Raw genomic sequence first — 26,108 nt, 5'->3', positions numbered from 1 at the left:
TCGGGGCTGAATGGAGTGCAAGCCAAGGTGAAGGAAAAGATCCCACAGGCGCTTTTCAGATCCCACAGGCGCTTTTCTTACACTGTTATGCACATGCCCTTAATTTGGTTTTATCTTAATTTGGTTTGGAAGTGGCTGCCACGAGTGGGACCAACCAGGTGGAATTTGAGAGACAGCGAGATCCTCCCAGTGACAGGTAGTGGCACCACAGTGGCAGTCTGCAGCAACCTGTGGCATCTCCTGGCACCCGCTCGGCAGTTCAGAAACGCCTCCCTTGACTCACTGCCAATAAGGGCAGGCCCACATTTCCTGGGAAAACCCACTGGTCCGTGTTTGTTGTTACGACAGTCACTCTGCTTTCAGGTGATTGTTAGCAGTAGGTTCTGCTTTTTAGTGCTATTTCTATTTACTTAACCACTTCCGCCATTGACGGCTGTAGAGCAGGTCGGCTAGTGATCGGAAGGTCGCTGGTTCAAATCCTGGCTCTGGGCTGAGCAGAGCTGCATGTCGAAGTGTCCTTGAGCAAGATACTGAACCCCAAATTGCACCTGATGTGCAGTTGGCACCTTGCAATTGGCCATCAGTGATGAGCTTATATGCAAAACAAAGAGAAATTGTGCAAAACTTTGTACATTAAAATGTGTAAACAAATAGCTGATTTTTACCTTATATTTTATTTTGTCATGACTCCATGGCGTAAGTGGTTAAGTAAATAGAAATAGCACTAAAAAGTAGAACATACTGCTAACGATCACCTGAAAGCAGAGTGACTGTCGTAACAACAAACACGGACCAGTGGGCTTTCCCAGGAAATGTGGGCTCGCCCTTATTGGCAGTGAGTCAAGGGAGGCGTTTCTGAACTGCAGAGCGTTTGCCAGGAGATGCCACAGGTTGCTGCAGACTGCCACTGCAGTGCCACTACCTGCCAATGCCACTGGGAGGAGCTCGGTGCTGCTGGGAATTTTTGCATCAGGATTGGTGTGTACTGTATTTGAAAAGAAGGATGCTCTGAAGGATCTGCTTGAGTATATCGTTGACCGCCATAATGAATTTGAAAAGGCGAGTGCTGATGGCTACATATCAAACCTGGCCAACTTTGAATTTTGCTTTTAGTGATATGTTTGCACATGCAGTTGTGCTCTTGACATTTTACAGAACAAGTCATTTGAAATGCAATTTTGTATGGCCAGGGTGGAGGAGTTTTGTATTTGCATTGAGGGGCAGAGGGAACGTTTTGATCAAATATATTCATGAAGTAGTTTGCGTTCCACTCAGTGGACTCATTTTCCCCTTAACTTCCTTCTCTGAAACATCTGTGAGTACAAAGGTCACTCTGAGAAGATGACATTCAAATCATCACAGTAATTGTATTATGAGTCAACTCCAGAGTAACTAGAGCTCACTACAGTATGTTGATATGATATGATGACTCAGTAGAGTTAGACCTGCTGAAGAAACCTTAACCTCTGTAGTTACTGCACAGGTAATGCAGGATTTCACAGTCATGGAGTTTCTTTAAGACAGTCTGTGACTCAAGTGTTGGCATATAGTACCACCCATCTGTAGAGTCAAGTAGTCTGGGTTCACCCACACAGGTCAATGGTGTGCCAGAAATGTAAGACATTTACAAAATGTTATCTATTGTCCACATTATTCTATGATATAACTTTGACTTGACACTTGCAGTAAATCCTAAAACAACGCATCTGCTGTAAGAAATGTATCAGTTGGAACGCAAAACTAAATCTCTCCTCATAGAGTATCAGGTCCAACAGGTTTGACCGAATGCTGTGTGACTGGATGTTGTAATTGTTATGCGTACGTGCTACACTGCCAAGTGAATTCCTGAGTGTGCCTGTGTGGCTCGTTTTCCAGTATGTGGATGGAGGACTTCCTTATAGGAGCGGGGTGGAGACTCCTGACGAGGAAGGTTTAACCTGCGCTCACTTCCCTGTTAGCACAGTGTGGAAGGCAGCAGGCACAGCTGGACACTGACTGAACTCTCAGCAGCCTCTTATTCAGGAGCACAAGGTGAGCAGTGTGAATGAGTAGAGAGGATTTATCAGGTTTCTGTGCTGAACTATCCAACCTGTATGAACTGACCTGACCGACATGTGCACATAGGCACAGGGTAAGGTACAAGGAAGTATTCCAGTTAAATCCTGTAGTACGTTACTGATTAACACCTCTTCAGTTTCTCTGTAGCTTTCTCTTTTCTTTTACACATTTATTGTATTGTTATTTTAATAAATAATAAATGAGTAAATACAATTTAACAATTTAGTCATTAACTTTAGATTAAGGCTTGGTGTAAGAATTTCTATGAAATAGTTCTCCAGATCCAGTCTACCTTCATGTCCCTCACTCCTCCCTCTCATCTTCTTTCTTTTTCCTCCTTTGAAAAGTGTTTTATTTAAACTAACACTTAATCCATTGCCCTTTGCCGTCATTCACTGAGTCAACTGCAGCAAAATACTGAGGTCAACTTTATTTTTCAATCCATTTAGAAAGTTACTAATTATATTTACTTGGATACTGTACTTGATAACAATTTTGAGCTACTTTTGTTAGTATTTTCTATATTCCATGTTCACTAGATAGCAGTCATTAAATGTTACTTTGCAGATGAAATGTTCCATCCAACACATCTCCTTATTATGTTTCGTTTCTGCGAGGGTTGCGGGATGTTGCCGCTTTTTATCCCCCAGAGGGGTTGCGGGGCTTACTGGGGCCAAATCCAGTTTTTACCCATGAACAAAGACCGAATGAGACGCCAGCTCATTGCAGGACCCTTACTGATGGCAGTGGCTGCCCAGGGGAGCCGGGGATTCGAACCTTCGACCTTTCGATCACTGGTCCACCAGCTCTACCCACTGAGCTACAGCCGCCCCATTCCTTATCATGTAATATGAGTCTCTGTACTGTTGTAGTTTGAATATGTCATATTATTATGTGATATGACATATTCAAACTACAACAGTACAGAGACTTGATATGACTCCATCAGATGTAAAGTTAAAATGTGGTAATACACCAGTTACAGTGATACAGTTTTGATGTTTAGTTTTTCTTTTACTAAAGTACAATGGGCTTTCATCTGTACTGATTTTTTAATCTATTTTTTATTCTGGTAATTTTACTTCTGTAAGGCATGCTGAATACCTCCTCCAACAAGTGATGTTCAGAGAAATGTTATCAGCTTCATACAAACTAATAGACACTTATTACAACATACAGCAATCAGTCAAAAATATAGCGTCGTCTTTCCAGGATTTCAGTAGTCCAGGTTTTTTTTTTATTTCAGATGTAAATGTTTATGCAATGTGTGTTTTTATTTTTTCTTCAAGTATGTCTGTCAGCCTGATTCGGTACTTATTACTTTTACCAAAATGACAAATTCATGAATTGATACATGTAACAACTAGGCCTATATTTGTCAACCGTCTACCATGTTGTTCAAAGAAAATGGAAAGAGAACCTTAACATATTTTTTCAAATACCAATGCAAATGCAAAAAAAGAGAGTTGCAAAAACATGTGATTTACATGTGAGTTTTATTTATATAACATCATTCAGATCTCATTATCTGATGACAAACATGTCAAATGCAGACAATAAGGATGCATGAATTCATTACTAACTCAACTTTACTAACTCCTTTATCTTGAATCTTGAATCTTTATAGTGTAAAAAAGATTCCTTCAAATGATCATATCAAATGCAAGAAATAAGCAAAAACTAAATTATACTTTATCTTCAGTTATTTTCCACCATGACAATACTTTGTTCTCCACAATATATTGTCAGAAGGTGTGTGCTCATTTGTCTAGGATCCACTATGAAACAGCATCAGACCTTTGGAGCACTCTTCAGTTCAAGAGCATTTTTAAGTTGAGAAATTTGATGAAAAGATTTTGTTTACGTTTGTGAGTGAATGATTTTTAATTAAGTTTTTAATAGTCCAAAAAACAAGTTTGTAAGCAGTTCGATAAACACATTTAGAGCACCTCTTAAAAAAGCCAAGGCAAAGAACAACCTCCACTGTTGTATATCTGTGTCTGTTATCCTTTGCTCTTCTCCTGTCTCCACTGCCCAGAATGCTTTACACTGAGTTACTGCGGTTGTGGAATGAGGCAGTGCAGGCGGTGGACAACAAGGACTGGCAAGGAGCTCTGGCCACACTGGAGACGATCAGTGAACCCACATCTCGCACTCTGTTCGATGCTGCCTCAGCTCACCTGGCTCTGGGTCAGCTTGAACTGGCCGCGAGGGTCAGTGTGGTGGTGGTGATGGTGGTGGAAGGGTGACAATTAATGACAATTATTTAAATCGGTCAAACTGTCAGACACCAGTGTATTGTTATTTAATTACAACCCATGAAATTGCTGTTCTACTGTCTAATACAGGTTTATAAGTTACAACCAGTGAAATGGCTTTATAAATGGTTAAAAAATAAATGAAATTAAATAGATGAAATTAAATCAAATGTATTTATTTTATTTATGGTTTTGTTATATTATACAACTTATACTTGTATTAGTTATATTATAAAACTTGTTAAAATATGTATTTCTGGTTTTGGGGTGAACTGCCCCTTTAAGATATACAGCTCCAGACTTGATGGATTACTGTAAGAGCAGTTGTTTTTTTAGAGAGCAGCTGGTCAAACAGTCCATAGCAGTGGACATGCTGACAAATTAAAAAGCATAAAAGAGAAAAATCAAGTGTCAGAAAAAAGTAAACCAAACCCCAAGCAGCTCCTTCTTAAACAAGTCAGTAAATCTTTGAGTTATGATCCACTGTGCACCAGTTTGAATATCACCATGGTTAAAAACGTACACTATTACATATTGTGATACTTTCATCTGTTTGTGTCCATCCTACCCTGTCTCTCCCCCGCTGTTATTTCCAGGCTTTAGATCTCACCCTTGCCAAGGATGAACGTCTTGCTGTTGGTTTCTTCCAGAGAGGAGCAGTGATGATGCAGATTGACAGGTAGGGGGCAGCACCCCGTTCCCCTGTTAAGTCTATGCTTTAGTAAAGACAGATTATATAACTTTTGAAACAGTCACAGATAATGAGGCATTCTGGAAAACAGAGCACTATCATCCTGTGATTGCTCTAAATGTCACATGAAATGCTATTGTTGCTTCCTGAAAGCTAGCAAGTTTTTCTAGAATCATGTTATGTATGTTATATTTGTATGAAATCATCCTGACAGCAATGAATAAATTAAACGCTCTGACAAACTAAAAGAAAGGTAGAACATCCAGGACCTGTGGCTTTTGCAGGCCTCTAGTGATGCCCATCCAATCTTGTTTGGCTTGTATGAAATGATTGGACAGGCTACCTGTCTGTCTACCTACATACCAGCCTGCCTGCACTCATTGCACATGACCAGAGTCTTCCACAGGTGCTGTATCAGCAGCAAACTGATCTGTCAGCAAGCAAGACTTGGCACTAAAATGGCAGAGAAAGTGCTGCCAAAATGTCCAAATACTAAAAAGCTTGCTTGATGGTGGTGAGAAATAACACTAAACATCAATGTGCTGAGGCCCCAGTGCACAGCTTCTGACTCTGTTGTTGACTAGCTTGCTATCTTGGTAACATAAAGCACACAGCCCAGAGCACAATGACAGAGCTGCTGTGGCACCAAAAGACTTCTGTAGATGCTATAATCAGCAATCTGATAATAACAACAGTGTTATTTGTGTATTTGTTAGTCTAAAATGGTAAAAGAGCTTGTACATGTCGTTAATGTGAACGTGACGAACAAGCTGTTAATACATCTCCCAGCTGGCCAATGAGAGTTACACGGCAATCTGTTGTCAGGAATTGTGTGTTCATATGCCTTGGAGGAGTGGGTGTGAAGGCGCGAGGTCGGGTTTTCCTGTTGGATACTTGCTTGCTTTTGCTGGTTTCTACTGTTTTTCCCCAGCTGGTAAGGAGTTTTTTAAACCACATTTGTTGATTCAGGCGGCTGGGCAGCTGTCTTCTGGCTGGCCAGTTTACATTACATAGTTTTTCTTTAATTGTCCAACTTAATGCACACACACTGGCCGGCTTCACCTCTCTCCTCTATGTTTTCTTTCTACCACCAACATTATCTGCTTTATTTGCCAGCTCTTAGTTTTATAAAGCTGACCAAAAATACACCTTGAATTTAGGATAAATGTACTGGGCAGGAGTGAATATACCTTGGCAGACTGCCCATGTAATGTGTGGGAATCACTGGGTAATGTATCTATTTGTGGCTATGTAAGATTAATCACTGCAATATGATGATGGTAAAATCAAGTAAACATTGTTTAACTGCTGTACCACCAGACTACAGAGCAGCTTCGCTCCTCAGGCTGTGAGACTCAATTTATCTTCAGCACTCCACTGTAAAAAAATTAGTAAGACTGTTTCATAAGCAATTAAAAAGTTATAAAAGGCTCCTTGAAATACTCAAAATGTTATGTAATTCCTGTTAGTGATTGGCCGATCTTATGTTTAAATCCACAGGCTCAGTAGATGTGAAGATGAGAAGATTGATACCTCTCTCATTAGTACTGTGAATGTAAATCTGTGTTATGTGTGGAGTATTTCTTCATTGGACACAGCCACTTGCTGCAGACCTTTCATCACTGTGAGGTTGCCAAGCAACCAGCCAGGATTTAAGGAAGTTACTGTGCCTGCAGAAGAAAGTCAGACACATAACCTGTAAAACAACATTTGTTTTCATTTAATACTGTACATCTCTGTGCGTCTGTCTGTCCAGGTTGGAAGAGGCTCTGTCCGACTGTATCTGGGCACAGAAGCATATGAGAGGAAACATGGTCATTGATTACAAACAGCTGGGACTGCGATTCAAACTGTACAGCTGGCAGGTCGGACATTCAGCCTCACACACTACACCACACATCTACACTCACACAGGGTAATACCACCCTTCAGCACGCTTCTTCTCACACTTTAAAGGAGATTTAATCCCATGAGGTTTGACACTACTGAGGAATGAAAGCAGAGCAGAATGGGAGGTGTCAGCACCTGCATTGTGTAGTTCCAGTGTCACACACACCTGGGAGGAACAAAGCTTCATTGATGAAGGCTGAGGAGGTTACACAACACCTCACATTTCTCAAAGTACAGATAAGACATTCTCACAGACAGTGTGCCAATGCAACATCTAAACTACGGCTGAGTGCAGCTATTATGCTTACATCCTTTGTGTTTAAATGGAATCACAATATCAGACATAATAAGCGTCATACACCTTTAATATTATGAAAATGAAAAACTGCAGAATTAATGTTCAATTGAGATAGGTGGTAGAATACATCACCCTGCATACATTTCCCACAGTGACAGCTTCAAGTTCCCTCGAAATGGTTACTTGCACCCATACCACCTGTATAGTATCTACTTCCTGGAAACAGTGAATCTTTAGTGGTGAGCTCATCCTGCAAAAACAAATCACAAGCAAAAAGGCACGTCCTCAATGTTAGCACAAATTTTGGCACCATTTCATGACTAAAGAGGCTATAACAATAAAGCAGAGGGATTAGAGGAAAAGAAGACAAGAACTGGGTTCCCTGGTGACTTTTAGCATCCGTCAGAACTCTGAGCTGTGACACTGACACTCTCACATTGTGTCTACATTGCTTTTTTAGTCAATAAATTGGCTGTTTGGGGAGGATATAGTAGACTTAATTGATTCTACAGTTTCGTTGGACACTTGGTCAAAATGTGCAAATTCACTTCAAACACAGTGAATGCATCGGAAACGTAATATTATTTTGTAAAATACTAGATATCTGTGTTCAGGAATCATCACTTGTGTGATCAGTGGATGCTTTTTGAGGTGCATTTTTCTCTAGACAAGCTTCGCCTTCGTCTTCAGCTGGTAGCTGCTGGAATGTCTCCATCAGTGAGAGAAGCAGCTATTGTTTTGTAGCCATCACAGGAAAGCAATATTTATGAATTCTACAACAACTGAAACTGAACTGGAGCACTTACCCAAACAATGCACAATAAAAAAAAAGGAATGATAATGCACCCCACCACATCTCGTATACAATGTTATTCTTCAAGGTGGGAGAACTTGAGAAACTGGCACAGGTCTCTGGCTGTTTAAATCACACACGTCTGATCATCCTGATGAATGCTTGAATAAGAATGCTGCTTTTCAGCCTTTGTAGCAGGATGCTGTTTGCTGATAACTTCTTCTTCCGCTGTCTTAAAACAACACTGCATGGACATTTTTTATTCCAAAAAGGAAGTAGCCTTGTAAAGATCTGAGTTGAGTAATCATTTAATGATTGGTGCTGGCCTGCATACAGGCAGTTTATGGTCCTCAATGATTCTGTGAAATCTCTTTAAGCAAGTTTTTACACAGCAGTTAAGAAAACATGAATATCTATGGGATGTAGTGTCTAACAGTGATGTGTTCCCTAGGTGTTGCATAATGCAGCAGCTGTGTACTGTCGGATGGGCCAGTGGGAGCAGGCCAGGGAGGTCCTGCTGTCAACCTCCCAGGAGAGAGGAGGAGGTCGAGGGGGAAACATAGAGGTGGCTTTGGACAGCATCCTGGTGAGTGTCACAACTTTGTCACAACACCTCCTCTTTTGCCTAAAAAAGTTCATTCACATCAGAACCTTGAAGAACCTTCAATTTCATTTAACATTTTTATTTTTAAACTTTTAAGGGCACTGGAAAGCTGGTTCTGACTCAGCATGTGACAGTAATGCAGCACTTTGTGCCAAAGTTAGAACAGCTTTGTTAGCAGCCTTGAGAGGGTTCTCTCTTTGTGCTTTGTCTGTTTTCTTCTTACTGGTTTGAATTGAACAAAGCTCAATTAGTGGTTTCATACACTTGAAACATTTAACAACGTACATTTAAACTTGATACAGCTATACCTATAGGTCAGTTTAAGACTGATTTCAAACTACTCAGCATTTGAATGGAACTGTTTTTAACTACATTTATCTCATATGCACCTCATTTTTATTTGCCTTTTGTCATGTTCGTTTGCTGCAGTTTCTTATCATTTTCAAGCATTTTTTTCCATTGATAACAGATAAGAAATATGGCAGAATACAAATACATTTTCATGTACCCAATCTGATTATTTACTCTGTGATTATGTTCATTTTTTTCTGTTTGTTATCACATTTTTGCAACTATTTTGCTTTTAATTAATGCTCTTGACATCAATGAAAATGAGGGCTAGCCCTCAATTATTTTTCAAGATTTAAATAAAGGCTGGATGAATGAATTGGCATAGGTGATTTAAAGCACTTCCTCACACCAACGAGGAACCAGAACAAATTTGAATCAAAATCTGATGATAGCCTCAGGGTCAGATGAGCAGAGTTTATGAACATTAAATTCAAATGATTACTAAGGATGTTTTTTGGACTGTATGCTTATCCAGTCATGACTATTTAATGTTTTAAGAACATTTGAAAACAGGTTTACAGGCTGAAACTAAGACTGCCAGTCACTAGTCTCTATAATTTACCATTGCTGCATTAATAGATGATTTAGGGGCCCATTTCACCAAATTCCTAACATGCTTATCAAATAAAAGAAAAATGTCCCACACTTGAACCCACAGAGCCGTGTTACAGGACCAAACAGTAATGTGGTAACTGATAGTGTCTTCGGCAACTTATATGAGGAAAAAAATACCACATCCATCCTGTCTGTCCTACCGACTCTTCGTCACGTTTCTACATGAAAAACAGCATCTGTCCCTGGCAGCAGAGCCAGGCGGCTCCCGAAGTTGAATGGCGGTGATTATGTGATGCGATTTAGAGCAAAAAACGTACACTCACCATGTGTATTACTGCGACTGTAAGCCCTCCCAACCAGACTTCAGTGAACTTTCCCCCAAGAGAGTCAGACAGGGTCTGCTGTTTACTGATAGTTATTATGTAATCATGTCATTTAGAGCAAAACATTTAATTTTGTCAATTTCCACAATGCATCAATATGATCATAAACAGTCGGTGGATACATGTTTAGATCTACAGGTGGAAACCAGGGGAAACACATTGAAAAAAACACATGGATAACAACGTCACAATGTCTACAGAAGCTCCCCTTTTAGTTCCGTAGTGCCGGACTTTGTGCCTAATGGTGCTGCTTGGTTCAGTGTGAACAAAAAAAGGGCGGCGCTTGCTAAGGAAAGCCTTCGCTGCGGCGATAATGCCGAATCTCTGTGTGCTAGAACAGATTCAGATCACAGCTGGCTCCACAAGCACAGTACTGAAAGTAACTTTCTATTGCTACTTGTAAAATTTCTTTTCTCATCTTTTGACCACATATTCTGACTTAAAATTGTGATGTTATTCTTCTTAAATAGCAACTTTGGAAGGTCAGCGCATGTGTAATTTTAATTTGCAGTCAAATGGAACACTTTACTCTGATTTTCATCACAGAGGGGGGAAGTCCTGGCTCCTCTCTTGGTGCCTGAGGGTGTGGTCTTTCGTCCCAGCAAACAGGATGTGGAGCAGCTGCCACAAAGAGACTTCTTGGGCAAAGCAAAGGTAGAGTATCCCTGTGGTGAATGTTGTGTCATGGCTAAATAACTTGTAACTATAGGCTAGTGGGGAGAGACAGGCAGGGATGGCAGCTGGACAACTGAATGTGGCCATGACATATGACAATACAAGCGACGTGTCAAAACCTTATTTAATATGAGTGCTCGGATTCCATAGCGATGCTCACCAAACCTTTGACACATTTCAGTGTGTATAAATAGCTCGCTTTACTATGTCATGATATAGAATTGTCATGTGTATCATGTCTACATTTTTGAAAATGCTGTTTAGTTAGGTTATCGATTAAAATAATTATTAATCAAGATTAAATTAGATTAAGTTTGAATGAAATTGAATCCAAATTATCTGATTCCATTCGAACTCCCAATTCTGCAACACAATCTCCATCCTCTGAAATATGCCACAAGAATAAGACAGAATTCACTAATACATGAAGTCCTCTTCTAGGTGATTTCCTCCATTATTCCTAATGATGATTTCGGAGGCTTTGAACCTCTGAGGCTGCAGGTGAGAATGACCAGTGTCAGTATGAATAAATATGTGGTTGTCACTCACTTCCTTTGCTAACTGTCACTATCCTCTCCACAGAAACCGGGTTTCTACGAGCCCAAGATGGTTGGAGCGGAGTAAGTATCATCACCAGTCACACAGAAATATAACTAACCTGAGCTGATGAGACAGTAATCCCCCTGTGTGAATAACACTTTATAGTCAACCAATGACTGTAGATGTATGACATATTTTGTTTTTTCACTATTTGTTAGGGATTCTCGATACATGCGCATGCGGATCCCTTACATGGCTCGGGGCCCGGGACAGCTGACTGTGCCAGGAGGGGCAATGGTGTTTTTATTTGGCGAGGAGGACAGGGATGGAATGGCAACTGTCATATATGATGGAGAGGTGAGGAGCGAGAGAACCTGAGCCAAAGATACAGTGTAAATGTTAAGTTTGTGTCCTGAAAAAAGTCCTTGTTTTTTCTTCTCTACCTTTAAAACACCTAAGATACAATATCATTTTGGATTAGAAGAGTAAAGCTGTATTGAAGTTACTTTGTGGCCCTATGGGGGCAGAACAAGCTGGAAACACAACATTTTCCTGCTATGTCCTTATAAAGTGAACATGGCAGCATGCTGTATGCTGTATACACCCAGCAGACATGGAGCAATATTATCATTCATTTGGCATGCAGAAATGTATGCGGCATAAACAGAAAGAGATAGCAGCTTTGTGTTACACTCCTAATAACCGCTTAACAGTAAATGGCAAACAGTCAGTCAGAGGCTAGATGGTTAACACAGGGGAGCATGCAGCAGCTACAGAGCCAGATATCTGTCTTAAGATTCAGTGGAGACCGAAACAGAGCTAAAAGAGAGAGAATATTGGACTTTCCTTGCATGGACACAAGCATACTCCAGACGATCACGTTGCTCTGTGTCTTCCGGATGTGTGCTTAGAAACAAGGTTCACCACAGGAACTTAAAAGGTGTCAGTGTTTTGTTCACAACGACTGTCTGCGGCCCCAATGCAACCAAGGAAGTCCATTATTGCAGTTTAATGAAACAGAATAATAATTAATTCTTGAAAAGTGTCCATGTGTAATTTAAATGCAGTTATTCCTCCTCAGGTTTTTGAGGAGTTGGTGTCTACAGCCTGCTGCCCCTGGCACCTGACATAGGTCTGTCTCTGATTTTGAGGTCTTTATCTTTCAGAGAGGACTTCTGCCAGTGTCCCTGCTCGAACCTGCTGATGTCAAGATGTCCAAAGGCAAAAAGGAAAATGTAATGTCACTCAAACACTCAGTTTTACAGGCCAAATACGTGTACACATACAGGGAATTCGACTTTGGTTTAAAGTTGCTGTTAATGTTACCAGTAATGGAATGTAACCAGTACATCTACTCAAGTGCTGTACTTAAGTACAATTATGAGGTAATTGTACTTTGAGTATTTTCCTTTTCTGCTACTTTATACTTCCATCCCAACGCAATTGGAAGACACATGTTGTACTTTTTACTCCACTACATTTATTTCCTAACTTTAGTAAGTTACTTTTTAGATTACATGCTGCATCAGAGCCAGATACATGCAAGTTTAAATTAACGTATTTGAACAAAAAACAGATTTTCAAAAACTGAAACTGAAAAAATGCTTAATATCGATTGGCCCATAGTATACTGTATATGCATACATGTAAATATATGTATAATTGACTTTGATACTTCAGTACATTTAATGTCAGATACTTTAAGACTTTCACTCAAGTACCATCTGTGTGAATCACTTTTACCAAAGTAATATTTTAACACCATATCTTTACTTTTACTTAAGTGTGAGTTTCGGGTACTTTATACAATGCTCAATGCTCCAATAGAAAGACATATAGCTAAACAAGGCATACAAGACTGAGCAAAGATAGGTAGATTAAACACAGAACTAGTATATACTGTACATGCAAGTAGGTGAAACTACATGTCTGAAGAAAATATGTGTTCAAAATATTGACCAACATGCACAGAGAACAGACTGGAGTTTTGCAGTGTAAAACTGGATTGGCAGTTCCAGCAGGTTGGACTGTTTGAGCTGGAAGAGGAAGTACATAATCTGCTGGGCCTTTTTCATGATGAGGTTGATGTTGGATGCCCCCATTATAGTAACGGGAAACTATGACTCCCAGAAACATAAGTGTTTCAAAGGCAGACAGTGTTGTTGAGCACAGGGGGCAGTGTTGGGGGGCTCATCCACAGCACGTTTGGCTCAGGACTTTGGAGATGTACTGAACACACTAGAGGGCCTCCCAATGATAGCTACACATCTTTCTATAAAAGCACGGAATCTCTGTCTGTGTGTGTGTGTGTGTGTGTGTGTGTGTGTGTGTATGTGTATGTGTCTGTTAGTCAAATATCTCTGCGGATCAGGATCAGACTGACCCGAGACTTTCAACATGGCTGCTGCGTGGTTCAGTGGTGTGCATCTAAGCATTTGCTTGGACTGCAATGATACCGTGAATAAATTATTTCATAAATGCTTTACAAATTCCGCCTCGGCACGTCCGAAACCGGACTTGGGGTAAATAATGTCCGCCACGCTTTTCCGCGAACATTGCCGTCACGTTTGCTTTGTGTCTGGTGCAGGAAGAAATGTCCAAGCAGCAAGTTTGGTTGTTGAGGAACAGGAAGTTGTGGGAGGGACCTAGGTGGATGATTGACAGGTCGAACGACGGTCGGTGTATAGACAGCGATTTTGAGAGTTGAGAGATTTGTGACATTTAGCGTGTTTGGAGTGTGTAGTTAGTGTGTTATGTAGTGTTTGGTGTAGTGTGTTTGGTGTGTAGTGGAGTCGGTTTTTTGTTTAATGAGTCAGAACAATGAGAAGATGCTGAATGTGGAGCAGGCAGTGCAGCTCTCAAGGAGCACATGCAGACCTGAGCATTGCCTGCATTTAAATGTTATTTAACTTTGCACATTTTTTAAATGTATGCACAAATTTAGTTAACAACAATTTATATTTGCATTATAAGTAAAAAAAAAAATGGTTTGTTGTAAATATGTTTATTTGTGGTTTTCACAGTAAAAAAATCTAACTTTTTCTACTCGGATTTTATGGTTTTTTTTTGTGATTTTTGGTCCATTGTGTTAATACAGTTTGTCAAAATAAAAAAAAGAACTGTACAGTCACACATGTGAGGTTGTGCTGAAAATAATGACACCAAGTAAATAGTTTTTAAGGTGAAATATAATGGCAAAATCAAAAATAGTCAAAAACAGCCAATTATACCCTGGAATATCAGATTTCACAACCAAAAAAAAAAAAAGCTCCTTAACCTCCCACTTTTTTATAGGAATACACTTTTGTTACGGGCACTGCACTAGTTGTCATAAACAACTGAATAGGTGGATTGCCAGTGATTCCCAAAACAACATATATCACTGGTGTATCACCAAAACAACATGACCATTGAGGCATACCAACAACAGTTCACAAGGTACAACAACAGTAGTCTCTTGGATAAAAGTCCCCTGATGCATTCCCCCCATCCAACTTCCTATACAGACGTTGTCGCTCATTATCAGTGTTGGGAGTAACGGCGTTTAAGTATAACGGCGTTACTAATGGCGTTATTTTTTCAGTAACGGAGTATTCTAATGAATTACTTTTCCCATCGTTACAACGGCGTTACCGTTACCGACTATAAAATGTGGCTCGTTACAAATTGAAGTTTCTCATTTAAGTTTTTGTCATCCAACTCGGCTCTCAGCCACCGGAGCAGCAGGGCTTAGGGGTGGGCGGATTGATCCAAATATCGATCGTATCGATACAGAGGTGAGTATTGGTATCGGATCGATACTAGCGTGATGAGATCGATATTTTTGATGTAGTTTTTCTTCTATAAATTCAGCAAATCACTCGTATTTCTTCACAGAGTTTGTGTGAGTGCAGCGCTCCTCTTTACTTCTCTCACTCCGCTCACTCAGGTTCACTGTAACTGGAACTCAAAAATATATACTATATATATTGATATAGAGCCTACCTCAAACCTGAAGTTTGAATATGGCAGAATGTAATAACCTCTTTGTGTATCTGTTGAGGGAACATCAGTATTTCTATTTAGGCTACATGTAGATAGGTTATAGATTTAATTAAGTTAAATATAATTTTCTTATTTGGCTAAAATCTTTGTCCTGTGTTTATTGTTATCATAATCATGATCAGAATTTTCAAGTGAAAAGTATCAGTATCGGTATTGGTATCGGCAATACTGGCCCTGTAATTACTTGGTATCAGATCCATACCAAAATTTACAGTATCGCCCACCCCTAGCAGGGCTGCTTTATTTTTCTCCGGTGAGGCAGGAGGGAGGGGCGGGACAACCGCAGAGGTGATGATTGGCTCTCTAAGGTAGAGTGAGAGTTCATAAGCCAATCAGAGGCTGTGTTCGGTTTACACACAAACCACACAGCCTCGCACACTCAAACTAGCAGAGGTGAGCTGCAGAAATGGCGAGTCCAGAGGGAAAGTTTACGTTTTCACAGTGGAAGTACAGACACTACTTTAACCTCCTTTGTCCACATCCGTTTTAAGCAACTCTAATCTAATGAAGCATCTCTCAACTGCACGCGCTTCTACAACACTAGTGGCCAAAAACTCCGTTGTTGACACTGTTGATGATGATAGCAGGTGGGGCTAACGTGAGCTCTGCTAACACAGAAGGACACAGAGCCGTCCGAGCAGCTACAGCTGGATGTTTCTGCTCCAGCTTCACTAAGACTTGTGACACAGACTGAACTGAATGCAATGATAGGCAGGTATGTTGTTGAGAACATGCTCCCGTTATCAACAGCTGACTCAGACTCCTTCATAAATACCAGGGAGAGCAGGTGCCAGGTGTTATGCCAAGTAGTGATGGGAACGGCAGTTCTTTTTACTGAACTGAATCTCTAGAATCCGTTCATTAAAATAATTCGTTCAAAAGATTTGTTCACCGAATCGTTCAGTGCTCTCCAACTCCCTGAACTGATAAACAGCCAAACGATCCGTCATTCAGTTCATTAATCAGCCCTGAGGTTCACTTTCACTTACTGGGGGACGGTGCGTTCAAGGACTATAGTACACAATCATTTGCTGGAGACGCAGCGCTGCTTTGAGTGGTATACATGCACTAAAATTATTACACAGTGAAAGTGTCCTCTGTGCACAGTAAACTCACTTAACATGATGCTACACAGATGCTAGCAACACAGCGCTAGTTTTACCAGTACGGTTACTGGACGTGAATCAACTCCTCTGCCCTGAGTGAGTGACTGGCTGACACACAGCGCCACTTTCAGCACAGTACGTGAACGAGAATCGCGTGCTGGCGCCCCTCCCTTGTTCGCAAACGACCTGCTGAGGAGGTGAGCAGGTCGTTCGCGAACGAGGGAGGGACGCCAGTACGTCGTTCGCGAACGAGCTGCTGAGGACCTGAATTACGTTACCTGCTGAGAATCACGTTCGTGAACGTTAGTGACTTTTACTGTGCAGTAAAATCACTTAACTTCTCTCCCCTGAGTGAGTGAGTGAGTGACACAGCGCCACTTTCAGCACAGTACGTGAACGAGAATCACCTCATCAGCGACAGTTCTCTGTGTGCAGTAGGTTCACGAATCATGAACGAATCAGCGCAAACGTGAATCGCGTCCTCACAGTTCTGTGTGTGAGTCGCGGCAGTTCCACTCCCACACTGATACATGTATGGAGTCCATGTTCATATGAATAAACACTCTTAATTACAATTTCTCTAACCTCATAAGAGTGTTTATTTATATGAACATGGACTCCATACATGTAGCAGTGTGTCTGTCTTAAGCAGCCAGGGATGCATATCTTGGCAAGTTCAGAACCAGCTCTGCCGAATACTGCATCCCCCTCATGTTGCGAGCGGCATGCAGATCCCGGCGTGCAGGCACTTCTTGGCATAACACCAGTCCGCCATGCAGAAAGACATTTTCTAAATAATACATGGATGCAGAGTCAGGGCTGCCAAGTTTCAGAAAATGACAAGAGTGAGACTTAAGTCATACGATGTGTTCGGCGAAAAAAATGTGGCCTTTTTTAACATCGATTTATTCCTTAAAGGAGAACTTCGGTCGATTTAAACATGCAGCTTCATTGCTCAAGCTACCCTTGACTTGCCAGTACCGAAGACGCGAACAAATTTGGTCCAGCCATTACACATGTCCCAGGGTGGGGCCCCGGTGACGCCGATCCGGGCGACGTGCACATCCTTGCTTCTCTTACTGTCATTAGGGGCGAGTGAACCGATCTTAGTCTGACCCGTCACCTAGGACCTGTTTGCCTTGGGAGACCCTACCAGGGGCATTAAGCCCCGGACAACATAGCTGCTAGGATGCTCGGGTGCTCAAACCCCTCCATCACGATAAGGTGCTGGTTCAAGGAGGAGGTAAGAAGAATCATTAATTAAATATATGAAAGTTACACAAGACAACAATATAGAAGACAAAATTTATGGATTTGACGCTGTGATCGGTGATCGGCAATATCGGGATCGGCAGATACTGCTTTCGGTGATCGGTGATCGGCCCCAAAAATCCTGATCGGTGCATCTCTATTTAAAAGTAACGTGACCAACACTGCTCATTATACTACTTCACCTGACTTCCACTAGAGGTCACCTACTAACAGGATTCTTAAATATAAGTTGTATAAGATGCTTTCACAGTCGACCTATATAATCCCTTTAGTCAGTGTATTTCTTAGTGCAAACACCGACTGTTCGATACTTAATGGTGGCACTTGAGATTGCTCGAAATATACTCATGCTGAGCAGGGCTTGATCTCTGCTTCACTCCAGAGACCAGGCAGCAAATGTGTGTGTCAGGGAATTTTCAAGAAAATGTTCTAATAAATTGTGCTATACAGCTGTTCAGCCATAGTGTGGCGGGGGGCACTAAGGGGGAAAAATTCACGGGGAAGCCATATAATGCCACCTGGGGACTGGAAACCCCAAGAAATATTTGAACCTGAAATAGAAAAGGACACACAGGCTCGTTACTGAATAGGCAGAGGTGTGAGTTATAAAGTAAAGTAAAGGTTTTATTTGAAACAATAATCAAAATTAAAGCTGCAAGCAGCGATGAACGGGCCCTCACTCCACGCATGTAGGGCGCGCACCTAGATGTCTGCTCACATGTTACTTGCATGTCATGTTGTAGTTTATGATGTGTAGAACACAAGCAGTAAATGTTATGTAAATTGGATGATGTTTGTGTGACTTCCTGTGTCCACTGGGTGGAGCTATGGATATGACACGGGTATGATGCATAGACGTATTCAGGGCGAAACCCTCTACATGTGTGAGTAATTTGTTGTAGATGTGAAATTGTATGTTGAATATATAAGGACTTACTGCTTTATGGCGAAGCATGGAAATGGACTGCGCCGTCGTGCCAACTAGGTATGAAGTGAAAACGTAGTAAAAACTAAGCCAACTCACCACTTCTAGCACTAGGCACAGAAAACACTCTGGGTAGGGGCAAACAGGGATTCCTCACATGGACGGCTGCTTCAAACAAAGACAGTCCACTGTAATACACATTTCAGGTGGGAATATGAATTAAAAAAGGATTTTTCCAGCATACCTGAGACACCAAACATTGCCAGCCACAGGAGGGACAGAGAGCAGGAGGCCGAGACAGAACAATGGCACACATGTGCCTTACAGCTTGGCCCTGATTAGGGAATTTGTTTTGGGAGGAGTTGATTCAAGGCTGCATTCACCAACACTACGCCTTGCTCTGTAGGGGAGTATACCCCACCACACTCGCATTGAGAAGATTACTCTGTGGGGAGTTTCATTAGCCTTTCTGTCTTCTTTTGCAGAGAGTTCCCAGAGGGATCCCTCTCCCACCAGGACTCAAGCCACCCACTCGCCCACAGGCTCAACCCAGCCCTGTAGCGCCTCCCCGTGGTAAAAACTCCCACTCCTCCTGGTCCTCCTACTCTACTTTCTCTCAGATCCTCCTGTCTCACATCCCTTCCACTGATCTGCTTCAGTAACCTCCTCTCTGTTATAACAGATCATTTCAGGGCCAGAGCAGTATTCTTTGTGTCTGGCACTGTGGCTGTACCAGATTGTTGCCTATGATTCAGGGGCTGCTGGAAATTCAGTTATTGTTGTTGAATTTGCTTTGATAAGAAAAGGTGTTAAAATAAAGGGCTGATACTGCCTCTAGTTTTATAAAGGGCACAAAGACAGATATGTCATATTGTAGGTCTGTAAGTATGTCCACCCAACATTTCATTTCTCAGAAAGACATCTACACGGATCATGCATAATATTATGACCTCCTGCCTAATATTGTGTCTGTCCCCCTTTTACTGCCAAAACAGCCATGGACTCCACTAGGCCCCTGAAGGCATGCTGTGGTACCTTCTTCCATTGCTCCGCGGTCCACTTCTCATTCTCACATGCCCATTGTCGCCGGCTCACTACTGTTTCCTCCTTGGACCACTTTTGATAGATACTGACCACTGCAGACTGGGAACACCCCACAAGAGCTGCAGTTTTGGAGATGCCAGTCATCTAGCCATCACAATTTGGCCCTTGTCAAACTCACTCAAATCCTTACATTGCCCATTTTTCCTGCTTCTAACACATCAACTTTAAGGAGAAAATGTTCACTTGCTGCCTAATATATCCCATTGAAGTGTTATTCACTTCACCTGTCAGTGTTCATAATGTTATGCCTGATCGGTGTATGTTACATGTGGTGAAGCTTTATTTTGCGGGGCCCTAATCTGTCAGTGATTTCGTCGTAAGTACTCTGGGAAGAGCTTTGTATTTTAGTAATAACTAAAGCAAATCAGACAAAGTTCTGATACAGCTGATGAAGTCTAAATGTTCTACTCACTGTAGAGTAGCTGAGCAGGTATGTATGACACACAGTCTGGTGGTGAATGCACCAAAAATGTTTGTTTGTAAAGCTTGCTGGCTTTAACAAAAACCTGACCCTGATGACGGCCACAAGTCATGACCTGTTGGTGTGATACTGAAGTTGCTCTATTCACAATAAGTGTCGCTGGAGTTTTGACCTCTTTAGACTTTCTTCCTTCTCTGTGCTCCCTGGAAGTATATTGTAAGGGAAGTTATGCCTGAAACTCCTCCTCTGCTTAAACAGAATTATATAATTAAAATAATAGCCCCCACTGAATATAAGACTCAAGATGTAATAGTATGATTGGTTCTAATTCTTTTCAGTCAGGTATGCCCGTATGAACACTGAAAAATGTTGTAGGTTACCTGCTGTGATCTCCTGTTCATACTTTGATTTTAATGTTAGTGTTTTGGGGTAACAACAAAGCAAGGCAGAAGCACATACCATTTTAGTTTGGCTAAAGTTGATAAGAGGCTTCAGCTGGCTGTGGTAGACAAATCAACTGGTTACTTTCCAAAGGAACTCTGTCCAGAGACCCAGGAGAGGTGATATTCTCATCTAGCAATGGTAAGTATGAATAGGGGAAATGATTACAGCAAGAAAAAACAGTTCCAATGTATTTATGTCCTTGTGAGTATTGTTTGAAGACAGACTTGAAACAATGTGAACCTTTCCTTTAAGTACTACTCCTGCTGAGGGTGTAGAGAAAACAGCAGCTTCTTCAGAATCCCTGTTGTGTTTGTGTCTTCTGTTTTCACAGTGGATCAGACTCAGAGAACATCTACATGTCTAACCTTCCATTAGTATTGTACTGCATGTGCTCACACTGTACCTGTGCTGTTTTCCTGGCAGTGCGTATTACCTCAGACACTCCACCTCCATCCTACACTACTGCCACCCACGCACCACTGCCAGCCTCAGAGCCTCCGAGGTACACAGCCAACACAGCCAGCGATCAGGTAGTGTCTCCCTCTGAAAAGTAATATTCATCTATGTAAGATGAAAGGTTTTCATTACAATTACATCAACAATATTTTACTACACATTCAGCTCATGATACGCACACACCCTGATCTAAATATAGAAGGATTGTGTGGACTTGTGAAGAAACTGCTTTGTAAGGTTGAACTTAGCAGAGGAAATGCTGATGTGTCCCGATTATGTCACATTGACACTCAGGGGAGGCAGAGGTAGTCAGCGCTTGAATATTAATATTCTTTTGTGTCTCTGCATGCCACTGTGACCTGAAAAGATAAAAAGATCTTGTCAGAGGTATCTAATGGACTTCCTGTTCCACATTTGCCATGAAATAAAAGCTTCTCTCTGTCGGGGTTACACAAGAAGACTTATCCTCAAATTGATGAGGATGATGCTTTCTAATATCTTCCTGTCAGTCATTGATTTGTTCATTTCTAAGGGGGTGGTGACCCAATGGGTGCCCCCGTCTGCACCCACACAACTAACCCATACAGTTGTGCACGCCTCCCAAAGGAATTGTAGGATGTTTAAACCATAATCATTTCTAATTTGACAATTTCATTCTAGGAATATAATAGGGATACTACAGACAGCAATTTGTCTCCACAATCCTCTCACAACTACACATGTCACTTATAAAGGTGACACTACTTTTTAGTGCAGGGAAGCCCAAATAGTGGGGCTCATGAGCCAAAGCTGGCCTGACATAAGGTTTGATTCGCTGGGAAGTAAAAAAAAACTCTTCAAAAATGTTGGATCCCTAATGATTAATTATTTTTTACAGTGTGAGTATGTCGGGCGGCATAAGTCAGAACTAGTATTATGATTCCTATTGTATCGGCTTGCAATGCGATGTCCGAAGCCGAGACCAGATCGGGGTGAAACCTTTCAGACGCACCTTCAAACAAGTAGTCCTGGATTAATTCATTCAAAGGAATTTATTGCGATCCATACAAAAATCCATAAATCAGGAGGCACAATTCCAAACGATCAACCAATGAATGAACTACGAAACGAAACGAAAAGGAAACTAATAGTATACGGTGTTATTTGGTGGTTAAAAACTATATGATCACCCGTCTTTGTCCAAACAAAAAAACCCCTTCCTGCTTTCTCTGTAGACATTTTAACACACCTGACAATTAGCCATCAATCATCAGGCCACAGATGATACCGCAATCAAATCATAGGGGGAGCAATCATTCCAAATAACCAAGGCATAATCCTGTTTCACAAGAAAATAAAACAATGCTAAACTTAAAAATGAAACACATGAATAGCGGTATTCAAACAGAAATATTTCATATATAAGCAATATGGCTCCAACACCTATGCAATAACCACCTGAAATGTGTTTGCACTGACCGGACCAGATCTGTATTTTAAGTAAAAGCTGTATTGCTATTATTTCTTCCCAGAATGCTGGTGGATCTCAGGGAGCAGAGACAGGCTCTGTTGTAGTGAAGGTCCACTACATATACACTGTGGCTCTGTCTGTCCCTCTGGACACACCGCACAATAAACTGAAGGAACAAATTGCACAGAAATTGGGCCAGCCAGCGTCTCAACTGCGCCTCAGGTAACAACAGGCCTGCCAACCCACTTCTGTCTCCTTGAATTTCAACAAGTGATGCTTCATTTCTAAAAATATGCTTTTCTTTGGCCACTCCACCCTGTGGGTCCAGTGACAAAGGACACTGAGACTGCAGATATGCACACAGATATGAGTGCACTCCATGACAGCAGTGATAAACAGCACAAGCATTGACATGGGAAAAAACACAAAAGCATTACATGACATCTAAAGATTGATAACAGGACCAGAACCAGAGCTGACAACAACCAATAACGCTTCAAAGACTTACTGTAATGATTGTAATCATCTGTGCTGTCTCAAGTCAAATTCATTTCTTCTGTCATGTGCCTACCCATGTTTGCCCCCATGGTGCTTTTAGTTCTCCATCTATTCCCCTGCTACTACTCCCCCTCACCACTCCCCTCCATGTCTTCCTTTAATCAGACATAAGCAGCATGGCTCCAGGGTGCTGAGGCCTCTGTGTGGGGAGGACGAGCCAGGCTACACCATACAAGAGGTTGCTGAGGCTGGCAGGGCCACCCTGTGGTGCCAGGTGAGGATTTAAATTCACACCTGCACATGCATCATTGATTCAAACTGGACATAAATTGCCAGATTAGAGGGATGTGCCTGGGGAGGTTGCACTTGTCCTCACACAGATATTTTCCCAGGGTTGCAGCTATACCATTTTTCTCAAACCGAGTACCAGTATTTTAATTTGTGTACTTGATATCAATATTTCTACCACAAACATATCTATGAGGTTACAGATGCACAGAATTGGAAGACAGGAATTATTTTCTTCTCTACTTGTTACAACAAATGATAATAAATTAAATAAATATAAATAATCATCATTTCCCGTGTCAGCAAAAAGCCTCCACATTGGCCATGTCTTCACATGTAACAAAATATCAATGAAATTTGACAAATTAAACTTATTACACAGTCAACTTAATATCTCAATTAAACTATTGCACAGTCTCCACATTTAAATCAGTGTGATATATATTGAAGTAGCCTAGTATCAACGTCTGCATGTAATCAAGAACTGACTGCCAAATCAAATAAAGAAAGAACATTTTGACAATATCTCGACAATATTTATTGTCACTAAACCTTTCATTATACAGATATATAATACTGTAGATATGTATTATTGTCTTCTCTCTTTAAGGAAAAGGAGGGCTGCATTTAAACATAAAATAGTGAAAATAAATAAAATAGCTTTTTATAAATTGTGCATCTTAAAATAAAGTACTTAATTTTTGAAAAATAATGTTTCTTTTTCTGTTTCCCCTCAACTTAGGTTTCAGCTACCTCACTCATGCACTCCTAGACAACTCCATCAGTAAATGGCTTTTCGTTTTGGCCAAAAATCCAAATGACTGGGGGAAAATTCATTAACTCTTAGAGAGCTCCATGCGGAGTTATTTTTTTTGTTGTCACTGGCTCACACATCTCACCGTCTGTCTGTGTTCAGAGTCACAATGTTTATTGCCTTGAATGCACAAATTTGACTGGCTGTGTAGCATCTCGTGGAATGGCTTAGCTTGCATTCAAATGGTCAGTGGATTTCCTGATTCGCTAAAGTCTAAAAAGGCAGCGCCGGACAAAATAGAAGTGCCCCCCTCAAAATGCTTCAATCATTTATTGACCATAGGTCCAGGTCCGTATAGGACGGCAACTGGGTTTGGACTCGGACAGCGATCCGGCTGTCGGAAATGACAACAAGTAATGACAAGCCGCCCTCTGATCACCATCTTCAGTTTCATACACCGTAAGGCCTAATGCAGTAAAGTGGTATCGGTGCGTGGCGTCGGTGAATGTTTGCGAGTACAAGTACGAGTATGTGCAGCGTATCAGCCTGTACATGCCAGTACATGCCAGTATTGGTACCGGTGCATCCCTAATTTTCCTCTTCAACAAAATTGTTTGTTATAGGAATCCTTTCAGTAGTGTTGTCAGACACATAACGTGTCAAACAAAAAACCCCACAAGTTTCACTTTTAGTAGATGGGACTTTGATGGTCAGTTGCCCCTAAAGATTGCATTACAGCCTGGAGATGATGTAGCGGAGTCATTTCAAAACTTGTTGTACCTATTTGTCATTTACAACCCAAAATATGCAAACATGGCCCAGGTTAAATAACACAGTCATCCCCCTATAACGTTCCAATGATGGACTTAAGCTGCTATAGGAGCAGATATATAATAACATGTATCCCAATCAGAAAAGGGTCTTATTTGAAGTTAAGGCAACGTTGCACTGATCAGTGGCTCTCCATAAGTGCACATATGGCCCACCCATTACCAACTGAGAAATACCCATGTGTGGCAGGATCAGAATAAAGGAACATAATGTTGAATCTGCTGAATATGAGATTAACATCTCCTTAGTATTATTCTGCTGCAGTCTGTCCTCAATATTTACATTATATGCTGAAAGAAACTTCCTGTCATTGTGCTATCATGCTTCAGGCTGAGGACCCCTTGGCCAGCCGTACCATCCTCTACCAGATGGTGGCACTGTATGATTACACTGCTCAGGGCCCAGAGGACCTGGAGTTCAGTGAAGGAGACACCATTGACGTCCTGGGTGAAGGTAAGGCCCTTGGTTAACTTCATACTGAGTGCACTCATAAAGTCTTTGTCTCTCTCACTGCCTCCTTACATTTCTCTCTTTTCACTCTCTGACAGTTAATGATGAGTGGCTGGAGGGACACTGTGCAGGTAGTGTCGGTATCTTTCCCAGCTGCTTTGCCTACAGGGAGAACATGGACATCACCCAGAGCCTCGAGTTATAAAGGCAGGTGTGTTCCTGTGCAGTCATCTCTAATAAGCCTCCAAACCTGTGAATGGCTGCCGTTTACAGCCTCAGAACAACCGAACAGCACCCTTATAGAGAAAGACACTGCACTCACTTATGTCATGCTTTCAAATGTTTCTTCTCATGTGCTATTATTGTAATCTGAAGCCGTGGCTCAGAGTATGACTATTGTATGTTTATATTAAACCTGCTGTACCTTTTCTGTTTTTCTTTCCTGTGGTATAACTCTAATAATCCTGTTGAATGAACCAGGGTTACAGTGATGCTGGTCTCTCAACCTCAAACTGTATTGAGGTTGTTCGGCACCGGAGGGTCTAATATTGTATCCTGATACATTTTCTTAATGAAGATGCTGAAACCTTTAAATCAATTTGTACTTAATGATTAAATAAAAATGTTTTGAATTTACCAGTGATGTAGTATCAACTGTAGTAAATTATTAGGAAACATGTTATTTACAGTAGTAAATACAGTCGTTTACACAAACTGCATGGTTTTACAACATGGAATTAAAATTAATTTAAAGCTTGGTACTTTTTATTTTCATTGGTTAAATTTAACTTTACAGATAGTATAAATAGGTTATTAGTATGACACAGATCACCGAGGTCTGTCATTATGCAATACTGACGCACTGTGAGCACACCTGTGACCAGGATTTAAGGAATTCAGAGGCTGTGAGTTCAAATTCCCACAGGTTAGGCGTACCTCGCTCTGAGTGTAGAACTGACACCAAAAAAC

General features: G+C 41.2%; 1 protein-coding gene across 1 annotated transcript; it reads left to right on the top strand.

The window, feature by feature from the left end:
* The first annotated feature begins 1,911 nt into the window (after positions 1–1,911).
* noxa1 (NADPH oxidase activator 1) lies at positions 1,912–25,897 on the top strand. Its single transcript, XM_030418408.1, has 16 exons — positions 1,912–2,031; positions 4,097–4,271; positions 4,913–4,995; positions 6,764–6,872; positions 8,440–8,574; positions 10,428–10,535; positions 10,998–11,057; positions 11,139–11,176; positions 11,315–11,453; positions 12,263–12,331; positions 18,929–19,016; positions 20,836–20,942; positions 22,380–22,540; positions 22,982–23,090; positions 25,019–25,142; positions 25,238–25,897. Exons 2-16 carry the CDS (start codon positions 4,098–4,100, stop codon positions 25,342–25,344), a joined length of 1,611 nt encoding a protein of 536 aa, XP_030274268.1. The 5' UTR covers positions 1,912–2,031; position 4,097; the 3' UTR covers positions 25,345–25,897.
* Positions 25,898–26,108: the final 211 nt, after the last annotated feature.

Source organism: Sparus aurata, chromosome 5 (genome assembly GCF_900880675.1).
Source record: "Sparus aurata chromosome 5, fSpaAur1.1, whole genome shotgun sequence".
Classification (NCBI taxonomy): Eukaryota; Metazoa; Chordata; class Actinopteri; order Spariformes; family Sparidae; genus Sparus; species Sparus aurata.
This window is presented reverse-complemented; position numbering and strand designations above follow the sequence as displayed.